The sequence below is a fragment of the Sebastes fasciatus genome, chromosome 8 (genome assembly GCF_043250625.1).
Source record: "Sebastes fasciatus isolate fSebFas1 chromosome 8, fSebFas1.pri, whole genome shotgun sequence".
In the NCBI taxonomy this organism is placed as follows: Eukaryota; Metazoa; Chordata; class Actinopteri; order Perciformes; family Sebastidae; genus Sebastes; species Sebastes fasciatus.
Window position 1 is genome coordinate 5,515,353 of NC_133802.1, and position 21,508 is coordinate 5,536,860.

At 40.4% G+C, this 21,508-nt stretch overlaps 1 protein-coding gene across 2 annotated transcripts in view; it reads left to right on the forward strand.

Moving 5' to 3' along the window:
* prex1 (phosphatidylinositol-3,4,5-trisphosphate-dependent Rac exchange factor 1) overlaps positions 1 to 21,508 on the forward strand; it is a 109,761-nt gene that overhangs the window by 56,103 nt on the left and 32,150 nt on the right. For both annotated transcript variants that reach the window (XM_074642925.1, XM_074642926.1), the window contains exons 11-17: positions 2,879 to 2,979; positions 5,400 to 5,503; positions 6,122 to 6,171; positions 9,197 to 9,272; positions 9,483 to 9,555; positions 15,546 to 15,691; positions 18,973 to 19,065. In XM_074642925.1, the coding sequence (XP_074499026.1) occupies positions 2,879 to 2,979; positions 5,400 to 5,503; positions 6,122 to 6,171; positions 9,197 to 9,272; positions 9,483 to 9,555; positions 15,546 to 15,691; positions 18,973 to 19,065 (643 nt within the window). The remainder of the gene's footprint in view (positions 1 to 2,878; positions 2,980 to 5,399; positions 5,504 to 6,121; positions 6,172 to 9,196; positions 9,273 to 9,482; positions 9,556 to 15,545; positions 15,692 to 18,972; positions 19,066 to 21,508) is intronic.

The window sequence follows — 21,508 nt, forward strand, 5'->3', positions numbered from 1 at the left end:
AATTAACCTGACTCTTACATAACATCCACACGCACGCACGCACGCACACACACACACACACACACACACACACACACACACACACACACACACACACACACACACACACACACACACAACATCCCGTCACATTCAGTCCCCTATCAGTGTCAATTAACAGCCACCAGCTTTGACATGAACGTACAGAGAGACAATAAACACACACATACACTAATAATGCAGGCATGAAAGCACATTTCTTTCCCAATTATGATAAAGTATTCCTTTTGTGGCGTCAGGCAGACATAAAGGACAAGTAGCAGGTGGCTCAAGGTGTCCGCAGTTCTGCAAGATCATACACACACAGCAATAATATGCTCGTGGGTCGACTTTATACATCACCGTTTTGCATGCGGGCCACTTTTGCTGAAAATATTCGTGTGTATGTGATTAACTCCTGATAATAATCTAAACAACAGTTAAAGACCCCATGAAATTGCACTCATACTTCGATACGGAGGTTTGGGGGGCATGAATGCACGACCGATTAATCAGCGACCGGCTTTTTCCTGCTCCAAACTATCATTATTATATCGCCTTTTAATAACCCGCTATATCTGTCGACCACTACAGTCCGTTGCATGACTGCCTGAAAGCAAATCCACACACAAGCACAGATTTCTCACACACATGCTTCAAAATTGTTCCCATGCGGGAATGTTCTTGAACACACACACACACACGCACACAAACACACACACCCCCTAGCTCTCTCCAATTCACTTCTCATCATTATCTGGGGAAGTGGTTTCACACTCAGCAGCATGAAAGACGAAGAAGGGGAGAATGTAATTTTCTCCTTCAAACATTTGTTCAGCGCACACTGGGCGTGAAAAGAAGGGAGCGGAGCTGAAGCGCTTAAATTTGGATGGTTAATGCATGTACAGTATCAAAGCCTGAGGGCTATTTGCAGCAAAGGAGAAAAGGAGAAACTTCAAAGAAAGTTTTCTACTTGTACTTATATGTACTGTAGATGCATGTTTGTGCCTGTGGACGAAGTAATTAATTCAAAGTGTAACCATTTAAAATGTCATACTGAACTAAATTGCTCAAAGAGCCATGCACCGTGTCAATATATTGCATTGCGTAAGTAGTGAACATCCAGGCCAGCTCCGCTTCAGAAGGGATGTATTTCACTGGTTGTGTCACGTGGGCCTGTTGAAAGCAATAGGCATCATAAACATAATATGCATCACATGTGTCACTGAAATACAGTACAAGCATACAAGCAACGGTCACTCCTGCTGCAGTAGGGAATAGTCTGGCGGAAAAATTACCATCCCCATGTTCGCTCTGCTAACTGGCCACACTATACACATTTATATATACATTTAGCAATCAGAGCCTCAGTCAGGAGTGTATAACAGTGGTTGTCATATACAAACGATGCATTGGGTTAAATTTCATTTACTCGATCATCACCTGTAGTTGTTTCTTACCGCTAACACTTGAAGACATTTTTCTTCTCCTGCTCTGGCTCGGGCAACAGAATCCAACAAAAACTAATAAAAAAACAGTTAAGCTCTGTATATCATGTTGTTTCTGTTTGGCGCTGGAGGGTAACTGGAGCACAGATACTGTTAAGTCTTTACCGCCTCGGCTAGCGGTGCTGCTGCCTTTTGCTAAAGCAGCAACCTGAAATTCACGTTGTTACATTTCCTCAGTGGTGGACTCTGACACGTGCATGTTGACTTTGACAACTTATCAAAGAGTGAATCTATAATGACCTCTGCACAGATACTAGGGAGTTGCTTTGGCTAGCCAAAATACCAAGATGTAGGAGTAGATATATCAAAACATCTCCCATATACATATACAGTACATAGGTGTTATAAGGTGTATGTATAAGGGTTGTCAAAGTCAACGCGATAATAACGCATTAACGTAAATTCATTTCTTTAACACATTAACACAATCGATATTTCGGAGGTTGTAGCGGGCCCAGTTTTAAAGGTAGAGTAAAGATACTGCTATCATATGAAACTTCCTAATGAATCCATTGGTACCAACCATGTCATACCAGCTTGGAGGTTGGAGGCTAAATAACGCTCCAAACTTATGCTAAAAAACTGTCATGGACATTTTCAAAGGGCTCCCTTGACCTCTGACCTCAAGATATGTGAATGAAAATGGGTTCTAAGGGTACCCACGAGTCTCCACTTTACAGACATGCCCACTTTATGATAATCACATGCAGTTTTGGGGCAAGTCATCGTCAAGTCAGCACACTGACACACTGACAGCTGTTATTGCCTGTTGGGCTGCAGTTTGCCATGTTATGATTTGAGAATATTTTGTATGCTAAATGCAGTACCTGTGAGGGTTTCTGGACAATATTTGCCATTGTTTTGTGTTGTTAATTGATTTCCAATTATATATTTATATTAGAATGATATTAAATCTAATAAATATTTTAATTGATTGACGCCCTAATAAATAGGGGTTATAGATAAGGGCATAGACTGATACACTAAGATTAGGTTGAGCAAAACACTTCTTCGTATTTTATTTTGAAATTTGATGCTCTACATTTTGTTCAAGAGCTCATCCATCCGGAGAAGGGAAGTGTTGCATGTTTTATGAGTGTGGTGTGGTCTAAGCATTTTACATAAGCCATGAGCATGAGAGGCTTCATGAATGAGCGTGAAAGAAATACTAACTTTAAATCCAAGACAAAACACACCGTGTGTCTGCCAGATGGTTTCAGTGAAATTCCGTGCAAAAGCAGCACAGCAAGGAGCGACATGCCAAAGATGGTGACAATTTCAAAAACAAAACAGATTACCACTTTAAGAAAGCAGGCCTGATCATATGCTTCTTTTTGTCTTTGTGTTCTCAGTGAGTTTGTGTCATGGCTGATAGAGAGCGGAGAGATCAGTAAGCCTGACGAAGGGGTCAACCTGGGACAAGCCTTGCTGGAAAATGGCATCATTCACCACGGTGAGACAAAACAAAATACTTTATTACTCTCTTTGTTTTTCTCTGTTTGTTAAACCCCATCATAAACATCATGTTCCATCCCTTTATACTTTTTACTCACATCTTTACTCATGCTCGTTGCAGCTCCCCTTGTCACGATTTTTTTATTCTGTTTTTAACTTTGTTTAGTCATCTCGTCCATGGCTCTTTTTCTCTGATTCACATTCTCCCTCTGTAATTGTTTGACTCATTCATGGCATGAATTTGCCCCCCCCCCACACTTCATATTGGAGCACACAATTTTAGGGCATAAACCACCATGATCCAAAGGCATTGTGTGGTAATAATACTTCTGGAAACGTGTCTCACATTATTTCCCCTTCCCTAATTTGTGTCTCGTCTTGGTCCACCAACCTGAATTATGCATTGAGGAATGATAGACACATAAACCTCTACATAATGCATGAACACAGTTGTCCAGAGTGTTGCTGAATGGGCTCTTGTACATACAGAAGTAAGTGCAAACCACTCTCGATTTATACACACACAACACCCTCTCAGGGAAATTTGCTGAGACACAACCTTCACATTCCTTAATACCTGTGGAAAATCCCCTGCAATCCTCCCTCACTGTGGCCCACGACCGCATAGAGGTGCGGTGATGACATGCAGGGCTCTACGGGACGGCAGTGTGTGGGGAAACTGTCGAGGCCCAGGCCCTGCAGGCGAAATGTAGGTGTCATCAGTTAAAAGGAATCAGACAGAGAGAGGTAATGTGACAGAGTGGCAAATTGAAGCTGTCCATCTACCCCTTGTTATGTGAAGAGACCCATAAAAAAGAGACAGTCAACCACATGCATTTTATAGAGCAAACAATGCAAACTTCATCCAATCAGCTGTACATGTTTGAACCACTAAATCACACCAGTTCATACTTGAATGTTTGCAAATTTCACATCTCCTTTGCTCCCATAATAAGTCCGCTATCATTCTTTGTGCTTTAAATTCCACATTTGACACTTTACAATGGCTGATTTGTGTGGTGCCTTTTGGTTTTATGAGGACATTTTAAGTCTAGACTGAGAAAAGCAGCAGCTTGTTTGAGCCCATGCCAGCTTGTTGTTGTGGAATCAAACTGCTTCTGTTCGGCAGTTAGCTTCTCCAAAAGGCATCCGTTTGTGTACTGTATGTATTTGTTGTTTTCCATTTTCTGTGTTGGATTTATTATAGATGTAAAATGTTTTGTTTATTAATGTGATTATGGAGGTTTTATGGGAGTTGGCAGCTGTCTGCTATGTGAAATATTTGAATCTCATGGCTTACCCAACACAGAGAATTTACAACTCCCACAAAGTTCTTGCTTCTTGCCTCTTGTCTGTTCTTACCCCAATACCTCCTGCGTAAAAAAAAATTAGAAACAGAATACATTGACTACGTAATGCTCCGCTATGCTCCCAACATTATGAATCTTGCATGTTTGAAAAGGCCCAGACAAATTCATGGCAGCCTGAGCTTCGCCTCACTCTGCAGAGTTTCTTCAGAGTTGGACTCAATACAAGTATGACAACAAATATTGAGTAATTACCTCCGACAAGGCCGAAGGCCTAGGAAGGAGGTTATGTTTTCACCGGCATTGGTTTGTTGGTTTGTTTGTTTGTTTGTTTGTTTGTTTGTTTGTCTGTTAGCAGGATTACTCCAAAAGTATGCGATGGATTTGAATGACATTTTTTGGAGGGGTGGGGTGTGGCACAATGAACACTCCATTTTGGTGGCGATCCGCATCATGATCCGGATTCAGGAATTTTTTTTAAGGATTCCGATCAGCCTGAACATTAAGACCTCTGGATATAACTCATGCGCAGTGTAACTGATGACGCATTGATGACGCATTCAGAGACAGAGACAGAGAGACTGGCTATAGCTCTGCAGCCACTGATGTCTAAATACATGTGGACAGCCATTTACATGTGACAATAAGAGGGAACATTGATGTTCATATCAATCTTTCTTAATTAAATATAAACCATTTCTGAAGATTAGAAAATTTCAAAGAAAGGCAAGGTTTATTTTGCTTCAATATTCCACAGTTAAGAGTGCAGGAGGAACTTAAAAAAAACCAACTAAAAACTAAAGCTTTATTACACTCATCATATACATGCAGGTACATACATGAATATTTGACCTCTGCATTAAACCCATCCTAAGCATGTTATAAGCAGTGGGCTGCTGAGAAGCACCCGGGGAGCAAGTTGCGGTTCAGTGTTTCGCTCAAGGATACGTCAACATCCTCACAACCGGGGGTTGAACCGCCAACCCTGATCCTGGTTAAAGGACGATCCGCTCGACCCACTGAGCTACTGCCGCCCCAAGTACATACTTAAAGCTTGGTGTGTTAATGAACCCAGCTGAGGTGACATTATCTCCCTATGGTGATATTTCAGTGTCGGACAAGCACCAATTCAAGAACGAGCAGGTGTTGTACCGATTCCGCTACGACGATGGCACCTACAAGGCCCGCAGTGAGATGGAGGACATCATGTCTAAGGTAACTATGATTCTGTGTCTGGGTATCCTCGTTGGCCATTGATAGGAAATGTATAAATTAGGGCTGTCAATCGATTCAAATATAAAATTTTGTCCAGAAACCCTCACAGGTACTGCATTTAGCATAAAGAATAGACTTGTGGGTACCCATAAAACCCATTTTGAATAAATGCAACATCATTGACTGCACCTTTTCTAATATGTGCCATGGTTTCTTATCGCCATTCCAAAGTATCTTAAAAATGACATTATTGAATAAATTTGTTTAAAAAAAAATCTATTTTTTGGTAAATTCATACACTGTATAATCACATAAACCTCGGTTAAAACAATATGGAAATGTTCATACACTGGAGGCACCAATCCCGTCCCATAGAAAAGTCTGAATCTAAATTAAAAGAAGGCATAAAGATTAAAGAGACAAAAGACATAAAGATTGGTTATGTTGGCCTACTTCTATTCTCAGACTCCTCTATGATTTTGATCCTAAAATGCTACCCTCGGGTAACTCTTTTGACAGTCAACAGTTAAATCTCTTGTCCTGAGGCCATGCTTGTACTTGTTTATCCAAGGTGTGTATGTTCTATGAGTCAGCGGCTCCATTTTTCTTCCCTTTCAGGGCGTCAGGCTGTACTGCCGCCTTCACAGCCTCCACACGCCTGTCATCAAGTAAGTACCTGCCCTCCTCTCCTCCATCTTCCTCCTCCTCCTCTCCCACTTTACCCCCCATATGCTAATGTTCCCGCTCTCCAGGTGCATGAATGCATATTCACGAAGGGTTCACATTCGGCCCACGTCATCCTTTCTGTAATGACTGAACTAACAGTAGCACTGCCAGGAATGAGAGCCCGCAAACCTCCCTTTTCTTCTCCAACTTGGACTCCCAGCCAGGCTCGAGCTGCTGTAGGTTTCATGTGTACAAGATTCAGTTCAAATGGAGGATGCCAGCTTTTCATGACTGGAGGGGTTTGTATGAGGTAGCTCTTTAAGGATTAAGGAGAGCCACACGTTATGAGCATTTGTCTCTTAATCTTTACAGTGTTATGGGTGAGCTGAATTTATGTTAGAGAATTTTTAAACTGAGGGGGAGTTCAAATGATGACTGCAAACATTTTTTAACCTCATAAATCACTTCTTTTTTCCTCCTTCATGCTCTCTCCCTCTTTCAAACACATAAACACACACACTTGCTCACTTTCTTACTAACGTACGCAGTACATATACTCTGAAATATAAACTCTACACTCTACACACTCTCTGCCTGCCCTAAACATGTATGTTAATATACATATGCAGTTCTCCATTAGTCCTTAATTGTTCTTTTGAACTAACTTATCATAATTCTTGACCCAAGACTTAAAACTACAGCTTAAATTAGGGCTAACTTTACCCTAAAAGAAATCCAAATTGTAACTCTGGAACTGAATTTAGTCCCTTGAATGATCTCACCTTACAAAAATATTTGGTCATAATAAGCCTCATTAATTAATGGTAAAGTGATAGTTAATTAAACTTAGTATGGTATAGTAATAGCTATTATACTGTTAACAAACAATGAAATGATAATTAATAATGTTTATTAATTATTAGTAATGCTATAATTTATGATATTTTAACAGTTTATTGTTGCACACATTTTAACATTTTATATACTTATTAGTATTATGTATTTGTTAATGATTAATAATTGGTTTGTAAACCATCTATAAACATTATTTTGATGTTATTATATAGTTGCAACCGATGATTATTTTACCTTAAATGATTAATAGATACTTAGTAAAGCATCTATAAACATTATTTAGATTAGATAGTTAATACTTTTTCCATCAATCTATGTAATATTTATAGTAGTTTTACAAACAATTTCTTAAAGGTATAGCAATTATAGTATAACTAATATTTAGTAAACATTATTAATTATCATGTTATTGTTTGTTAACAGTAACATAACTATTAACTATCAGTGTACCATTTATTAATGCTGGTTATTATAAAGTGTTACCAAATGTTTTCCATCTGAGAGTCAGAATAGAAGTACACATTTATACAGAAGCACACAGGAAACACACATCGCCTCCCTCTGACACCCCCTCAAACACACACACATGCACACACACACACACACACACACACACACACACACACACACACACACACACACACACACACACACACACACACACAGACATCCTCTCCCTTCATCCTCTTCCCCTTCACCCCTCTATCTCATTCACCCGCTGATTGAAGTGCCCGGGGTTGCCATCGGTGCAAACAAAGAGCTTTTGGTCCAGGGACAAATCCTATTAACATACAAAGGCAATCCGTCTGCCTGCCAGCCAGATATGATATAATACGGCCTTGCTTTTTTTTAATCCATCACTAAATTGGCATTGTAAGTGGCAGCCATTCATTTTAATGTTTGAGTGATGAATTTATAGCATTTTAAGAATCATAAATAATAATAATCTTGTTTTATTAAACTTCGTTGAGTAACAAAGCGACCGCCGGTTTCATGACGCAGTAAACACAAATAATAACATATGATAAAATAGATCACCCTAATAAAATCAATCCTGGGAATGTCACATATGTCTAATGCTGTAGAGGATGACATCCTCCCTGATGCAGACAATTATTGATTAGTAAATGATGTCTTGAAGCAGCATGTTGCTTTAAGTCTGCAGTATCAATCAGTGCACTCCTCGTCCACATCTTAACGGCTATTTCTGATTTGGCTTTCGTTCTGAATGTGGCCGTTTACAATATGGGTGGTCCACTCCGGACACACCCAATGTCTTACTCACAACATTGAGATGTTAAAGCAAATACGCCGTTCATTTGATAGGCTTGGGTACACCCGTCGAGTCACACTACCAACCACACATCCTCTCCTCAGCAGCAGTTTCCTGTTTCACATGTTTACGCGTCGAGCAGATTGGTCCGCAGCGGTCGCTCATGTAATCTCACACAAGCTCAAAGAATCAGAAAATAAGAGGACAACAGACTGTCTGCAACACGTGCAGCACATGTAGTACTATATATGGGTTGAAGGGGAGCACAAATATAAATCAATTTAAAAAGCTATACAAGAAAGATATTTTTGGGAGGTATATGGTTGAAGAAGAGTTGTGTTAAAGGTTGGTTATATACTTTTTAACTCCGGATGTATTTGTGGGTTGTAAATAAACTTGGGATGCTGTTCATATATTCAACTTGGGATGTAAATAAATCTGAGATAGTTTTTATATTATATTATATTATCATTCTATGATATATGAGTTAATAGAGGAGAAGTGAGAAAGGGGTAGGGAAATATAAGTTTTTCTTCTACCTACTCCTTTTCGGACACTATAACTCTTGTTTTGTTTGTTATTATTTTGTATCTGTTTTTATTTATTATATGTTCGAAATAAAGTCTTTCATTCATTCATTCATTCATACCTGCAAAATACATCATTCACATGATATGGATGTTGTCATAGCAATAACAGAAATAATATGATTTTAATGACTTTCTCTGCCTCTAAGTAGAGACAATCTCTTTTCGTTTCTCAAGAAATGCAATATTTCATAAATATAAAAGTGTGTTTATGTTGTTAACCACAAAGATGATTTGTTATCTATTAAACACTTGTTACATGTGAAGCAGCCTGCATAAATACATTTTGTCAATACTTTCTTGCTCCTTTAGGGACCGAGACCACCATCTGAAAACCTTCAAATCTGTGGTGCCTGCCGGCAAACTGGTTGACTGGCTACTCCTGCAGGTGAAATCAGTGTCTACTATACTTTAATCCAAGGACATGTATCAGTCTCCCAATCTCTCATTGTCTTTATCATACACATATTCATTAACATCTGCACTCCAATAAAATACACAGATCAGTCAGGCCAGCGGTGCTGCAGTCTGCTGCGTATGAGAAAGGTATAAACAGGCATTGTGACTGACTGTGTGCGTCATTGATTTGGTTTCCCAGGGAGACTGCTCTAACCGAGAGGACGCCGTGACGCTGGGTGTGGGGCTCTGCAACAATGGCTTCATGCACCACGGTCAGTCGAATTCTCTATCTCACACACACGCACACACACACACTGGCATACACACGAAGGACAGGTAAAGACACCCAAACTGACTAGTATGTTTTACTTCTATTCAGTTTGATCATCTATTCAGCCTAAGATAAAAGGAGCTCAATGGTACTTTGACGTGACACATGCACGGTGTGGTGCATGCATCACTCTTTCCGCAGTGTTCTCTTCGCTGTGCTGCTTGTTAACCTCATCATGCATCGTGCCCTTATTTGCCCCCCCCCCCCCCCCCCCCCCCCAAGTCGGTCCTTCTCTCTACCCGCAAAAATGTAATATTAGCCTCTCCGTTGCCATGCCGTCATAGGTTGGAAAAAGGGCATCGTAAATTTGCATACCTGGTCTAGCCAAGTCTCGGTAACCTCACTGACCACATTGTAGTGGAGCGGCTTTGGTTCTATCCCAGCATGTTGAACGTCAACAGCATTAGCAGTGTACCCTAACCAGAACTGTTTGGCTTAGCTACATGGCTGTCTGGGTCAGTCCACTGAACCGTGACCGCTGGTTAGGGCCTAAAATGGAATCGTCCTTCTTCATTGGCCAAGCGTATTATGTGTAAAGTGAGAACCACTTAAAAGAAGTGCTTAATGTGGGGTAACTGAAAAAGTAACATGACGACATGCAGCACTTCCCGATGCATATAGTGAAGGACGCAAGGCGACTGAATCTAAGATGAAGATAGTCGCCGTTACACAATCTCTGATAAACAATCTCAGGTAAGATCCTGAAGATCATTTGACGACTGAATTACATTATAATAGGTTACACTAGCAAACAGGTACCATTTCACAGGCTGCTCATTGACATGTCTGGCAGCAGTCGATTGTATAGAGTCCCAAGGCTTAAATGTACACATGGTTAAAGCTGCGGTCGGTAACTTTGAGCAAATATGATAAAACATTATTTTTATAAATCTGTAACTATATCCTGACAGTAGTACATGAGACAGAAAGTCAAGAAAGTCTCAGTTTGTCGTAGTATCATTTAGTTTTGTGTGAAACCGCCCAGTGAACTACATCTCTCGTTTTGCACAATATACAGTACTTCACCAACACTAACTAGCTAGCTAACTTATCTATGTTCCACGCACTAATGAAACGTTATCTTACCTGATGTGTTTTATCCAGCGACTCCTGGTCTTTTTATCAGCCAGGAAGCAAAAGAACGATCGAGACCCGTTGCTGGTGTGAGTACATCCCAGTACGAAACACACAGTAATCATAGATTCAGCGAGAGAGACGTCACTTACACAACTTGACACACTGGATGTGTCGTTTTTTTCTAATTACATATTTTCACAGTCTGATACTTCAACAGTTTCACAACAAACTGTGACTTTCTTGACTTGCAAAATTATGTTTTAAATTGACAAACATCATATGTGTGATTCATGGCGCAATTCAAACAGGATCAAAAAAATATTTGTGTCTCGCCGTTGACCACCAGCCGGAGCAAACTTTCCAAAAGATGTTTCTGAAAACATTCAAGGTGAGAAATAGGCATTACAGTAACATAATCTTGATTCATATTTAATCAGCGCTGCCTAGTTTGACAGGTTGACAGGAGTTTGCGAGTTTCGCGAGCGGTGATTGACAGCTGCGTTAGAGACTGCTTGGCTCTGATTGGTTGTTTTCCTTTGGGCGTTGTGAAATCTTGCAGATGCCGTTAGGAGCACTAGGAGGACACAGAGGAACAAGTTTTTTTTCCAGATTATCTGTCTCATGCACTACTGTCAGAATATATTGACCGTTTTATAAAAATAAGTTATCATATTTGCTCAAAGTAACCAACTGCAGCTTTAAAAGCTTACCAATCTCTTCTCTGTATTTCACACATTTAAATACAGTCAACTGCTCCCAGGAAGTTTGCTTTCCTTTTACTTTGAGCTTGCCTGATTGGCAGTCACACATACACCTACCTCTCTCTACCATCTGTTGGAAGGTGTCACCTGTTCTCTGTTACCTCTCCCTCTTCTCTGCCCTTCTTCAGGGTCACGACCTCTCTCCTCTCAGCCTGTCTGCACTCCTCACCTCCCCTCCTCTTTAGTCCTTAGTCAGCACATCTGCTGCTCTTCACCTGGTTCTTCTTGACCTCTTCTTTCTTTTTTCCTTTCCTTGTCTTCCTTGACTCTGTCTTTTTATGTCTCTCTGTCTGTCTGCTTGGATATGAGGTTATGAGGCTCCTCACTGGTGGGAGGATCACTGCTAACAGACAACACAGTTAATATGCCTTTCATCTGTCCTTACCTGCTCACATCATTCATCTACACGTCTGTCGTAAGCACCTGTTGCATTTTGCCCTTCAGGCAACTCAACATACAGGGACAACACCAAATACAATGTGTCCTCCATTAGTCCTGTTATATGGCAGGATTGAATGGCTCCTAAGCCAAAAGGACAAGTAATTTCCCATTTGACAATAGTAAATATAGAATGCCACTAATAGAAGTAACAGTGAGTAATAATGATTTTTTTTTAACCACAGATTTCCCTTCCACCACAATGTTCTCATCTACAGCATTCAATGTGATGTAAATCAATACTAAACCAGTGAAATGAATGATCTTCCAATGTCCCTCAGGGGCTAAATGTGTCTTGTGGGGATCCATTTGGTCAAGGTGTGTCTATTAAATGTTTTCAAACCTCTGATTAAAGGTGCCACTGCACTCAGATCAGTCAGAAATTCATCTTTTAAATTGTTGTTTGAAATTAGTTTGCACTTAGTGGAAAGGATACTTAAAAGACGTGTTAATTTCATGATTGCCCATATAGTTGCTTCAGTGCATCATATTTTATGTCATGGATAGTTAGTATAAACATAAAGTAGGGCTGTTAATCATTGTTTAATTATTTAATCGCGATTAATTGGAAATGAATCGCCCATTTTTTATCTTTTCAAAATGTACCTTAAAGGGAGATTTGTCTAGTTTTTAATATTCTTATCAACATGGGAGTGGGCAAATATGCTGCTTTATGCAAATGTATGTACACATTTATTATTGGAAATCAATTAACAACACAAAGCAATGACAAATATTGTCCATTAACCCTCACAGTACTGCATTTAGCATAAAAAATATGCTCAAATCATAACATGGCAAACTGCAGCCCAACAGGCAACAACAGCTTTCAGTGTGTCAGTGTGCTGACTTGACTATGACTTTCCAAAAACTGCATGTGATTATCATAAAGTGGGCAGTGTTAAAACAAGTTTGCATTAACGCGTTATTATCGTGTTAACTTTGACAGCCCTAGTTCCTTTTTTATCACCCAAACTAAACTTCCTCATAATTAGTTGTGATACTCGTTTACTAAACTCACATAGTAAGAGAGGAGAAGAAGAGTTTAACATTAGACCTGAGCAGTCACCAGAATGGACACAGTATACAATATAGTTTTTTAAAGGTACTGTATGTGTAATGGAAAGTACTGCATACTGCATTTAGCATAAAAAATATGCTCAAACAGTCGCTGCCAAGAAATATCTGCAGCATTTTTTTGTTTAGGTGTGCTGAAAGCATGACATATGATCAACGTTATCCCAAACTAAAGAGGATGCACAAGTTGGCAACTACTGAAACGAAACATCCATTATTTCTTGACTTTGTTTGACACTCGGTAAGCATGTATTTACTTCGGCCTAGCTCATGTTGTTTATGTTAAATTCACTTTACAATGTTGTCTGTTTGGACAGGGACACATTTGTTCTTGTGTTGGCTCTTTACTAGGGCTGTCAATCAATTCAAATATTCAATCGCGATTAACCGTAAGATTGTCCATAGTTAATCGTGATTAATCGCACATTTTTTATCTGTTCAAAATGTACCTTAAAGGGAGATTTGGCAAGTATTTAATACTCTTATCCACATGGGAGTGGGCAAATATGCTTGCTATATGCAAATGGAAATCAATTAACAACACAAAACAATGACAGATATTGTCCAGAAACCCTCACAGGTACTGCATTTAGCATAAAAAATATGCTCAAATCATAACATGGTAAACTGCAGCCCAACAGACAACAACAGCTGTCAGTGTGTCAGTGTGCTGACTTGACTATGACTTGTCCCAAACTGCATGTGATTATCATAAAGTGGGCATGTCTGTAAAGGGGAGACTCGTGGGTACCCATAGAACCCATTTTCATTCACATATATTGAGGTCAGAGGTCAAGGGACCCCTTTGAATACAGCCATGTCAGTTTTTCCTCCCCAAAATGTATCGTATTTAGCTTCCTTCGCGACAAGTTAGTATGACATGGTTGGTACCGATGGATTCCTTAGGTTTTCTAGTTTCATATGAAGCCAGTATCTTTACTCTAGCTTTAAAACTGAGCCCGCTACAACCTAGATCGTAAGTTGCCTTAATGTGTTAAATAAATGAGTGGCTTTAAAACAAATTAGCTTTAACGCGTTATTATCACGTTAACTTTGACAGCCCTAGTATTAAGTAAATATTAAAAAGTGTACACCATTTAGTACTCCTTTAAAAAGTCCTGCCAAGTGCATCTATGAACAAATATCCAACAGATTGTGTCTTAGCACTGTTTCCTTGACCCTTGGATATTGTCAGCTGTTCAGGCATTAAATGATAATTTAGCATGTGTGTGGCATAACTCTGTGTGCTATTAGGGTATGACACTTTCCGGAGTAGCACTCCCTCCTGTTGAATAGGTGGTGTTAAGGTATTATATGACCACAGCCTCCGTGACTCAGAGGAAATAACTCACGTTCAGGCTTTGTTTGAGTTGGCGTAAGGCCAGTGTGTGTGGCGCGTGTGTGTGTGTGTAATCAGTTTGTGAAGCCTTTTGTTCACCTGATGGTGCCAGATGCTCGCCAAATCTCTGAACAGCTGGGTACCTTCGGCTCTCAGTGTTGCCTTTTCACCGTAGCCTTACGCATTCATACAGTGTCAATGTCAAAAACGGCAACTCCTATGTGACACAAACAAGATGGATATTTTCTTAATTCTGTCCAACACGATAAAATCTGCCTCCCACGTCATGGCTTTAGTCCAAATACGACCAACACACGTCACTCCCATTTTAAATATCCTTGTGTATGTGCACCTGTTGCAGCAGTGTGCTTTGACTTGACGCAAATAAAAACTGAGAGGGGAGAATTATCTGAAAAGGGCAGTATGTTTAATACTTTCTTTAATTCAGTGTTCCACAGAAAGCAACAAAATAACAAAAAGGCATCTTTCATTCAAGAGAATCGTTCTTAAGAACATTAAACACTCACATACTGTAACTGAGGGGCCTTATTTCAGGCTTCGCTTTTAATCAGATAAACATTAAAAACAGTGGGGGTTAATGTAGTGCGTTTTGGTTCAAGCTCAAACTGCTGCGACTGGATCCGTGATGTGGTCCTCACCTGTTCAAAGTGCCCCATGTGTTGGAGTGAGGCTCAGCCCAACAGTGGGATCTCTAAACTCACTCAGACACACACACACGGCAAACTGTTTCTAGTGTCCTCCAGAGAATCCTCCCTAGCCCTGGCCCGAGCTGGCTGCGACCCAGATGTGGTTTGGCTCCAGATGTTCCTGCTAGCATCAGTAGCTAATGTGCTAATTAACCGTTGGCTTGTTTGTGTAAAGATGTCTGCAGATTAAGTGGCAGCTTCTTGGGCAAACACTTGAATATCTCCACAGGTCTTTGAAGTTGCAAATGACCCGCATGCAGTGTTTGTGCCATCATGTAACACACTTTGCATTTAAGCGTCTAATTTTGCAACAAGACCATCAATTTAGCCGGTATGAGCTGCAAACACACTTATTTAATGGACAAGTGACAACGGATGGTCAAAGCTAATACTAAATGCCTTTTTTTGACCTTTCATTAGCTCGACTTTAACTATTTTTTTCCCAGCAACTTTTAGCTGAGTGCTATTTGAGTCATTATTACTGTCTGCAGCAGCTCTCTGATTACATGCTGTGTTGTGTTTTTCCCCTCAGTCTTGGAGAAGAGCGAGTTCAAAGACGAGTCCCAGTTCTTCCGTTTCTATGCGGATGAGGAGATGGAGGGAACCAGCACCAAGAGCAAGCAGCTCCAGCGCAACGACTTCAAACTCATCGAAAACATCTTGGCCAAGTCCCTGGTGGTGAGCTGGAACACACACACAGAAACGCATGCATTCCCACATTCTCTCACACATATGCATGGTTACACAGATGCTTATTGTCACGTTCCGTCCAGAGTGCCAGACTCACATTGTCGTTTTTGTTTCCTTTGGAGAAAAGAAATTATAACAATAAAGATAATGTTGAAGTGTTTCACTGAAGCAAGCACACTAAATATGGCACAAAGATCTTTTAGTTCACTACATTGTGATACCAGCGTTATCCACTCTACAGTACGTTAAAATAGAATCACTGTTCAGGATGGAAAACAATGGATCAATGGAGATGGATTCAAATACAAAGAGAGCAAGCTCTTTCATGCAAATGCATGCATACACACGTGCAGGATACTGTATATATGTGTGTGTGCATGTGTGCGTGTACACAGTGATGATATAACAGGGCCGTATTGTACTGTATAGCTAGCTAATTGAACTGGCATACTAGCATCTATCGCATCCTTCACTCCAGTTAGTTTGGAGCCGTGTGCGTGTTCTTCTTTTCCGATCTCCACAGCTAGATGTAATTAACATCACTATACACACAGAAACACCCCCCATCCCCCTCGTCCCCATGGGAGCGGGGACTGCTTTGATGACAATAAACACCTTTGAGTTTGCTCTGATCAGTATGCATCCTAATGAGTCTTGTCTTGTGGAAATCAACTGTACTGCCTGGGATGATGTCCCTTTTGTGTTGCTGCTGAGGTGATAGCAGTTGATTATCGCAGTCAGATATACTGTACACTCGTCCTCATTTGAAAATTAATTTTAGTGCACAGTAGGGCTGCCAATCTATTGGAATATTTAATTGCGATTAATCTCATGATTGTCCATAGTTAATCACGGTTAATCGTAAATTAATTGTACATTTTTTATCAGTTTTTAAAGTACCTTAGAGGGAGATTCTGCTTTATTATGAAATATTTAAAATGGCTTGCTAGTCATGACCTTTCGTGTCATTCCAGACATACAGTACATACCAATATTTGTTTTACTACCAGGCAGCAAATGCAGTAGCATCTCAGTTTTTCCTCCTCATAAATGCTCTCATTTATTGTATGCATACTTACAGTCCTTCTTCTTTTATATCCTTGGTGATACATTGACATTTAACAATCCTCATTTATGACATAAGACAACGGGTACTGGGAGAATAGTGTGAAGAGTAGAACCCCCGAAAAGGACAGAAATCAGAAGTGAGCTGTTTGAGCACTGCTTACTTTGTCTTCAAAAAAATCTCATGACTTAAAAACATTAAATCAGTACAGGATGGATGAAAGTTGTCCTACTAGAGAGGATTTTTTTGTGAGACAAACACTGAGCAGTTTCTGTGAAGTCTCTGAACTTTGTTGAACTATTTGCATGTAGATCTGTTAACTGGTTTAAATCATCTACTATAATTAGACTGTTTTTGAAAACATAACTGCATAACTGTGGGAACATTTCTGAAGTTTCTAAAAGTTAGGTTCCATGGTCAGACATAGAGCACACCACCAAACCACTGATGCATGTAACACGCATGCAGAAAGGTAGTTGCATGGACATCCCATCCTGTATTTAAACCAGGTACAAGATGATAGATTCAGTAAATGAGAAAAATGTGCCTGCACACTGGATTAAAGATCCCAAAACTTAATGGCAACATCTCAATCCTACCAGGTCATGACTATGCAGCATACATGACATAATGGGCTGAATAGACAATTTTATTGCAATTCATGTTTCTACAGTAAAAGCACAAAAGCAGAATGTGCTTTTGTCAATATAATTTGTGCAATAGTTCATAGCATTCCTTATGAAAACTGAATATAACTGATAGTATATTTATTTGGCACATGAAATAAGGTCAGCGTAATCTGTTTTGGGAGTAGCCGATAGTGGTTTCCAGAAGCTGAAACAGAGAGTGAACTATTTAGTTAAGTCCATTATCTTTGGGGAAACCTAACAGCACGCTATCTGGCCTTCCACAAGAAGTGGAAAAGGCTTCTTTCCTTGATTAGCAAAACTAATCCTCCCTCATGGCTATTATTGAAGAGAAGTGCAGGAACTCTTTATTTACCGTAGCCATCTCCTCTGATGTAACAGCAGAGATCACATCTTATCAGGGCCACGCAGCAGGAAGATGGCCCCGGCAGCTTACCTAATGGAAGTTGGCTAATGTGTTTGGTGATGACAGCGTTTAACTAAGCCGCGCCCCACTGGGGAATAGAATATGAGAAACAGAGAACATCATCAGGGGCAAGACACCTGACACGCAATGTAAATCACAGATTACTACTGTGATAATGTGTGGATAGTTTGTATATATGACCGCCCAGAAAGAGTGCCCTATAATAAACCTTTTAACCAGGGCTGTCAAAGTTAAGGCGAGAATAAGACTTTCAATTTGTTTTAATGTCATTAACTTCTTTAACACATTAACACAACTTGCAATTATTAGGTTGTAGCGGCTCGGTTTTAAAGCTAGTGTGAAGATACTGGTATCACATATGAAACTAGAAAACCCAAGGAATGCATTGGTACCAACCATGTCATACCATGTCATAGTAGCCTGTCGCAAAGGAGGCTAAATAATGCTCCAAACTTAAGCTAAATTTTGGGAAGGAAAAACTGGTGTGGCCATTTTCAGTACTTGACCTCTGACCTCAAGATATGTGAATGAAAATGGGTTCTATGGGTACCCACGAGTCTCCCCTTTACTTTATATTTATATTAACTATGCATGACATAAAGTATGATGCACTGAAGCAAATATATGGGCAATCATCAAGAAATTAACACATCTTAAAGTATCCTTTCCACTGAGTGCAAACTAATTTCAAAAAACAATTTAAAAGATGAATTTCTGACTGATCTGAGTGCAGTGGCACCTTTAATCAGAGGTAAAAAAAAAGTGCAGTTAATTTGTGATTAATCGCTATTAACTGTAGACAATCATGCAATTAATTGCACTTTTTAACAGAAGGAATGAGGTCATTGCAGCAAATACGAACAAATGTACCTTTTACAGCAAGAGCATGCAGTTGACTTCTGATTAACAGTCACATATATACAAATGACAAGATTTTACAGGGTGTGCAAAATAGGAGCAGAGCACAGTGAGGCTAATGAAATGAATATGAATAAATATATACTGTATGTCATGACAATTATTTTGCTACTCGCTCACTCGTGATGCTAATCCAGTGAAATACATTTCAGTCTAACAGTCAGTCACCCGTGTAAATGTGGGAGTAATTAGATGATTCTCTCTGTGCTAGATCCACCCCGAGGAAGAAGACTACGGCTTTGAGATTGAGGAGAAAAACAAGGCCATTGTGGTGAAATCTGTCACCAGGGGTTCACATGCTGAGGTAATGGCCAACACACACACACACACACACATGCTGTATCTCCTTCCCGCCCCAGGGCATTAGTTCCAGTAGGTAATGGCTGTCTACTGTTTTGACGGCTGCTGTCAGTCTGCTTCTGTTTCGCTTTGGAAGGACTTCGTTCTGATTGGCTGTAGAGCCATTAGACATGCTTACTCACATCACTGCCACAAAGAACACACACACACACACACACACACACACACACACACACACACCTATTCATCCAGAGCGAATTTAAAATGCAGATAAGGCATTTAAAACATGCATGATTATTGAGTTTAATTTTTAATAAAGCATGTTGTAGCATTACTGTTATGTTCAGGAGCAGCTTGTAAAAATAGAATTTGGCATATTTGTGGCAGCAGTTATTTTTTTCAACCTGGTACATACCTTAAAGAACTAATGTAATATATTTACTGTAATAAATCATAAAATGACCATGTAGTCATCAAGTACTGGCTTCTCCGATAACAATGCTACAGCCGGTATGTTCTCCTTTCCGGTCCGGAACGTCGTTTTTTGTTTTGACCGGTGATCCCGTCAGCTGCCCGTTTCAACCCCCCGTTGTCACCTATGAAACAAATTGGCAAGTAAACACAGCCTTCTGCAGCCATGGAAGCAAGCTAACCAACTGGTTCAACAGAGATAAAGTCAACATTAGATTCTACCCGACCTGAAAAGCCTCGGCACATGTCTCTGTGGTCCGTGTGCAGCTGGTTATCAAGACAGCGAGTATATGAGACCCACAGCCAGTGAAGTGATTCCGACTACTGCTGCTGGTCAGTGGCTAATGCCATGATACTAACACACGCTAACTGCTATCAGTCACACCGGAGAAGCGGACGATGTTTTGAATTTGGACTGCAGTACCCATTTTAAAATGCTAGCTGTCTGTGCTACATATTGTTCCTTTAATGCCAGGTATAATGTAAGACTATTTTCCTTTTCTTTTCCTGTGATTTGCTTCATGTCAGCCAACTCTTGTTGGACAGGTGACAAATCTGACCAGCAACCAAACATGCTTACTGTTTGTACAACCTTTTAAAGGACTTGAAAACACAGGACGGTGCCCTGGTTGTTCATGGAATCATCCTTTCCCACCGGTCCAGAGATGGGAAAACTTTTTCCTTTCTCTCCATCATTTAATTTTATCACAATTTCTCTCCCCATGGTTCAAGTTTCCTCATCACTTTCTGTTATTGCACTCAGTGAAGTTCTTTCCCACATTGCTCTTCCCCCTAAGTCATTTTCAGGATAATCTTTATTCTTCTCCTCTGCCTGCTTCCACCTCAGTAAAGCCTCACTCTTCTGCTCCCTCTTACTCTGTTATTCATCCCCCGTCTCCCTCATTCCCCCACAATAACAGGATTGCTAGTTGTGACACAGCCCGTGTGCCAGCACCGTGAATGAAGCTCAGCTGATTCCCATGGGGCTCTGAAAAGGGCTGAGAGACACACACTCACACACACAGAGCTCTTTCACTATATGATACTATTATAGAAAGTCACGTGCAGACAGGCGCCTGTGCTGTATAGTCACACACACACACACACACACACACACACACACACACACACACACACACACACACACACACACACACACACACACACACACACACACACACACACACACACACACACACACACACACACACACACACACACACACATACATACATACACACACACACACACACACACACACACACACACACACACACACATACATTCAGATGGCCGTGGCTCCTCCCAGTCGTTCCTACATCCATCCTGGGCCATCATCCAGAGTCGGGGCCCGGCTCAGCCAAGGCCACCCCACCGGATCTGTGCCCAGGACACTGGATTCACACCGTGGACACACAGAGGCAGCTTTATTCTCACAACGTGACTGAAGATGTGCAAGATGACTGCATTTAATGATGTGCGACATGCTGCGATGCTGTCATTTGAAACGGGTTTTTTAGAAGCTGACTGTGCAAAGCTGGGGGTGTTTGTGTGTATTTGTGTGTGTGCAGTGGTTATTTTATTTCCACACTTGCAGTGTGATTGATCAGATTGTATTTAGTTCAAGGGAAAAGGCAATCTGATAACTCAAACCACAACTGCTCCTAATGGCATCTGCAAGATTTCACAGACGGAAAGAAAACAACCAATCAGAGCCGAGCTGAAGCCTTGCCGTCTCTGAGCATCTGTCAATCACTAGCAAATTAATTACATGTAATTGTATGTGTAATTGTAAATGTAATTACAGTAACAGAATATTAATTCATATTTGATCAGCGCTGCCTAGTTTGACCGTTTGATCGGAATTCACGAGTGATTGACAGCTTCCTCCGTTGTATGAACAGTCAATAGGAACGCTCTCTCTCTGAAATCACCTGTGATTGGCCAAAGTCTCCCGTCACAGGCTAGATTTTTCA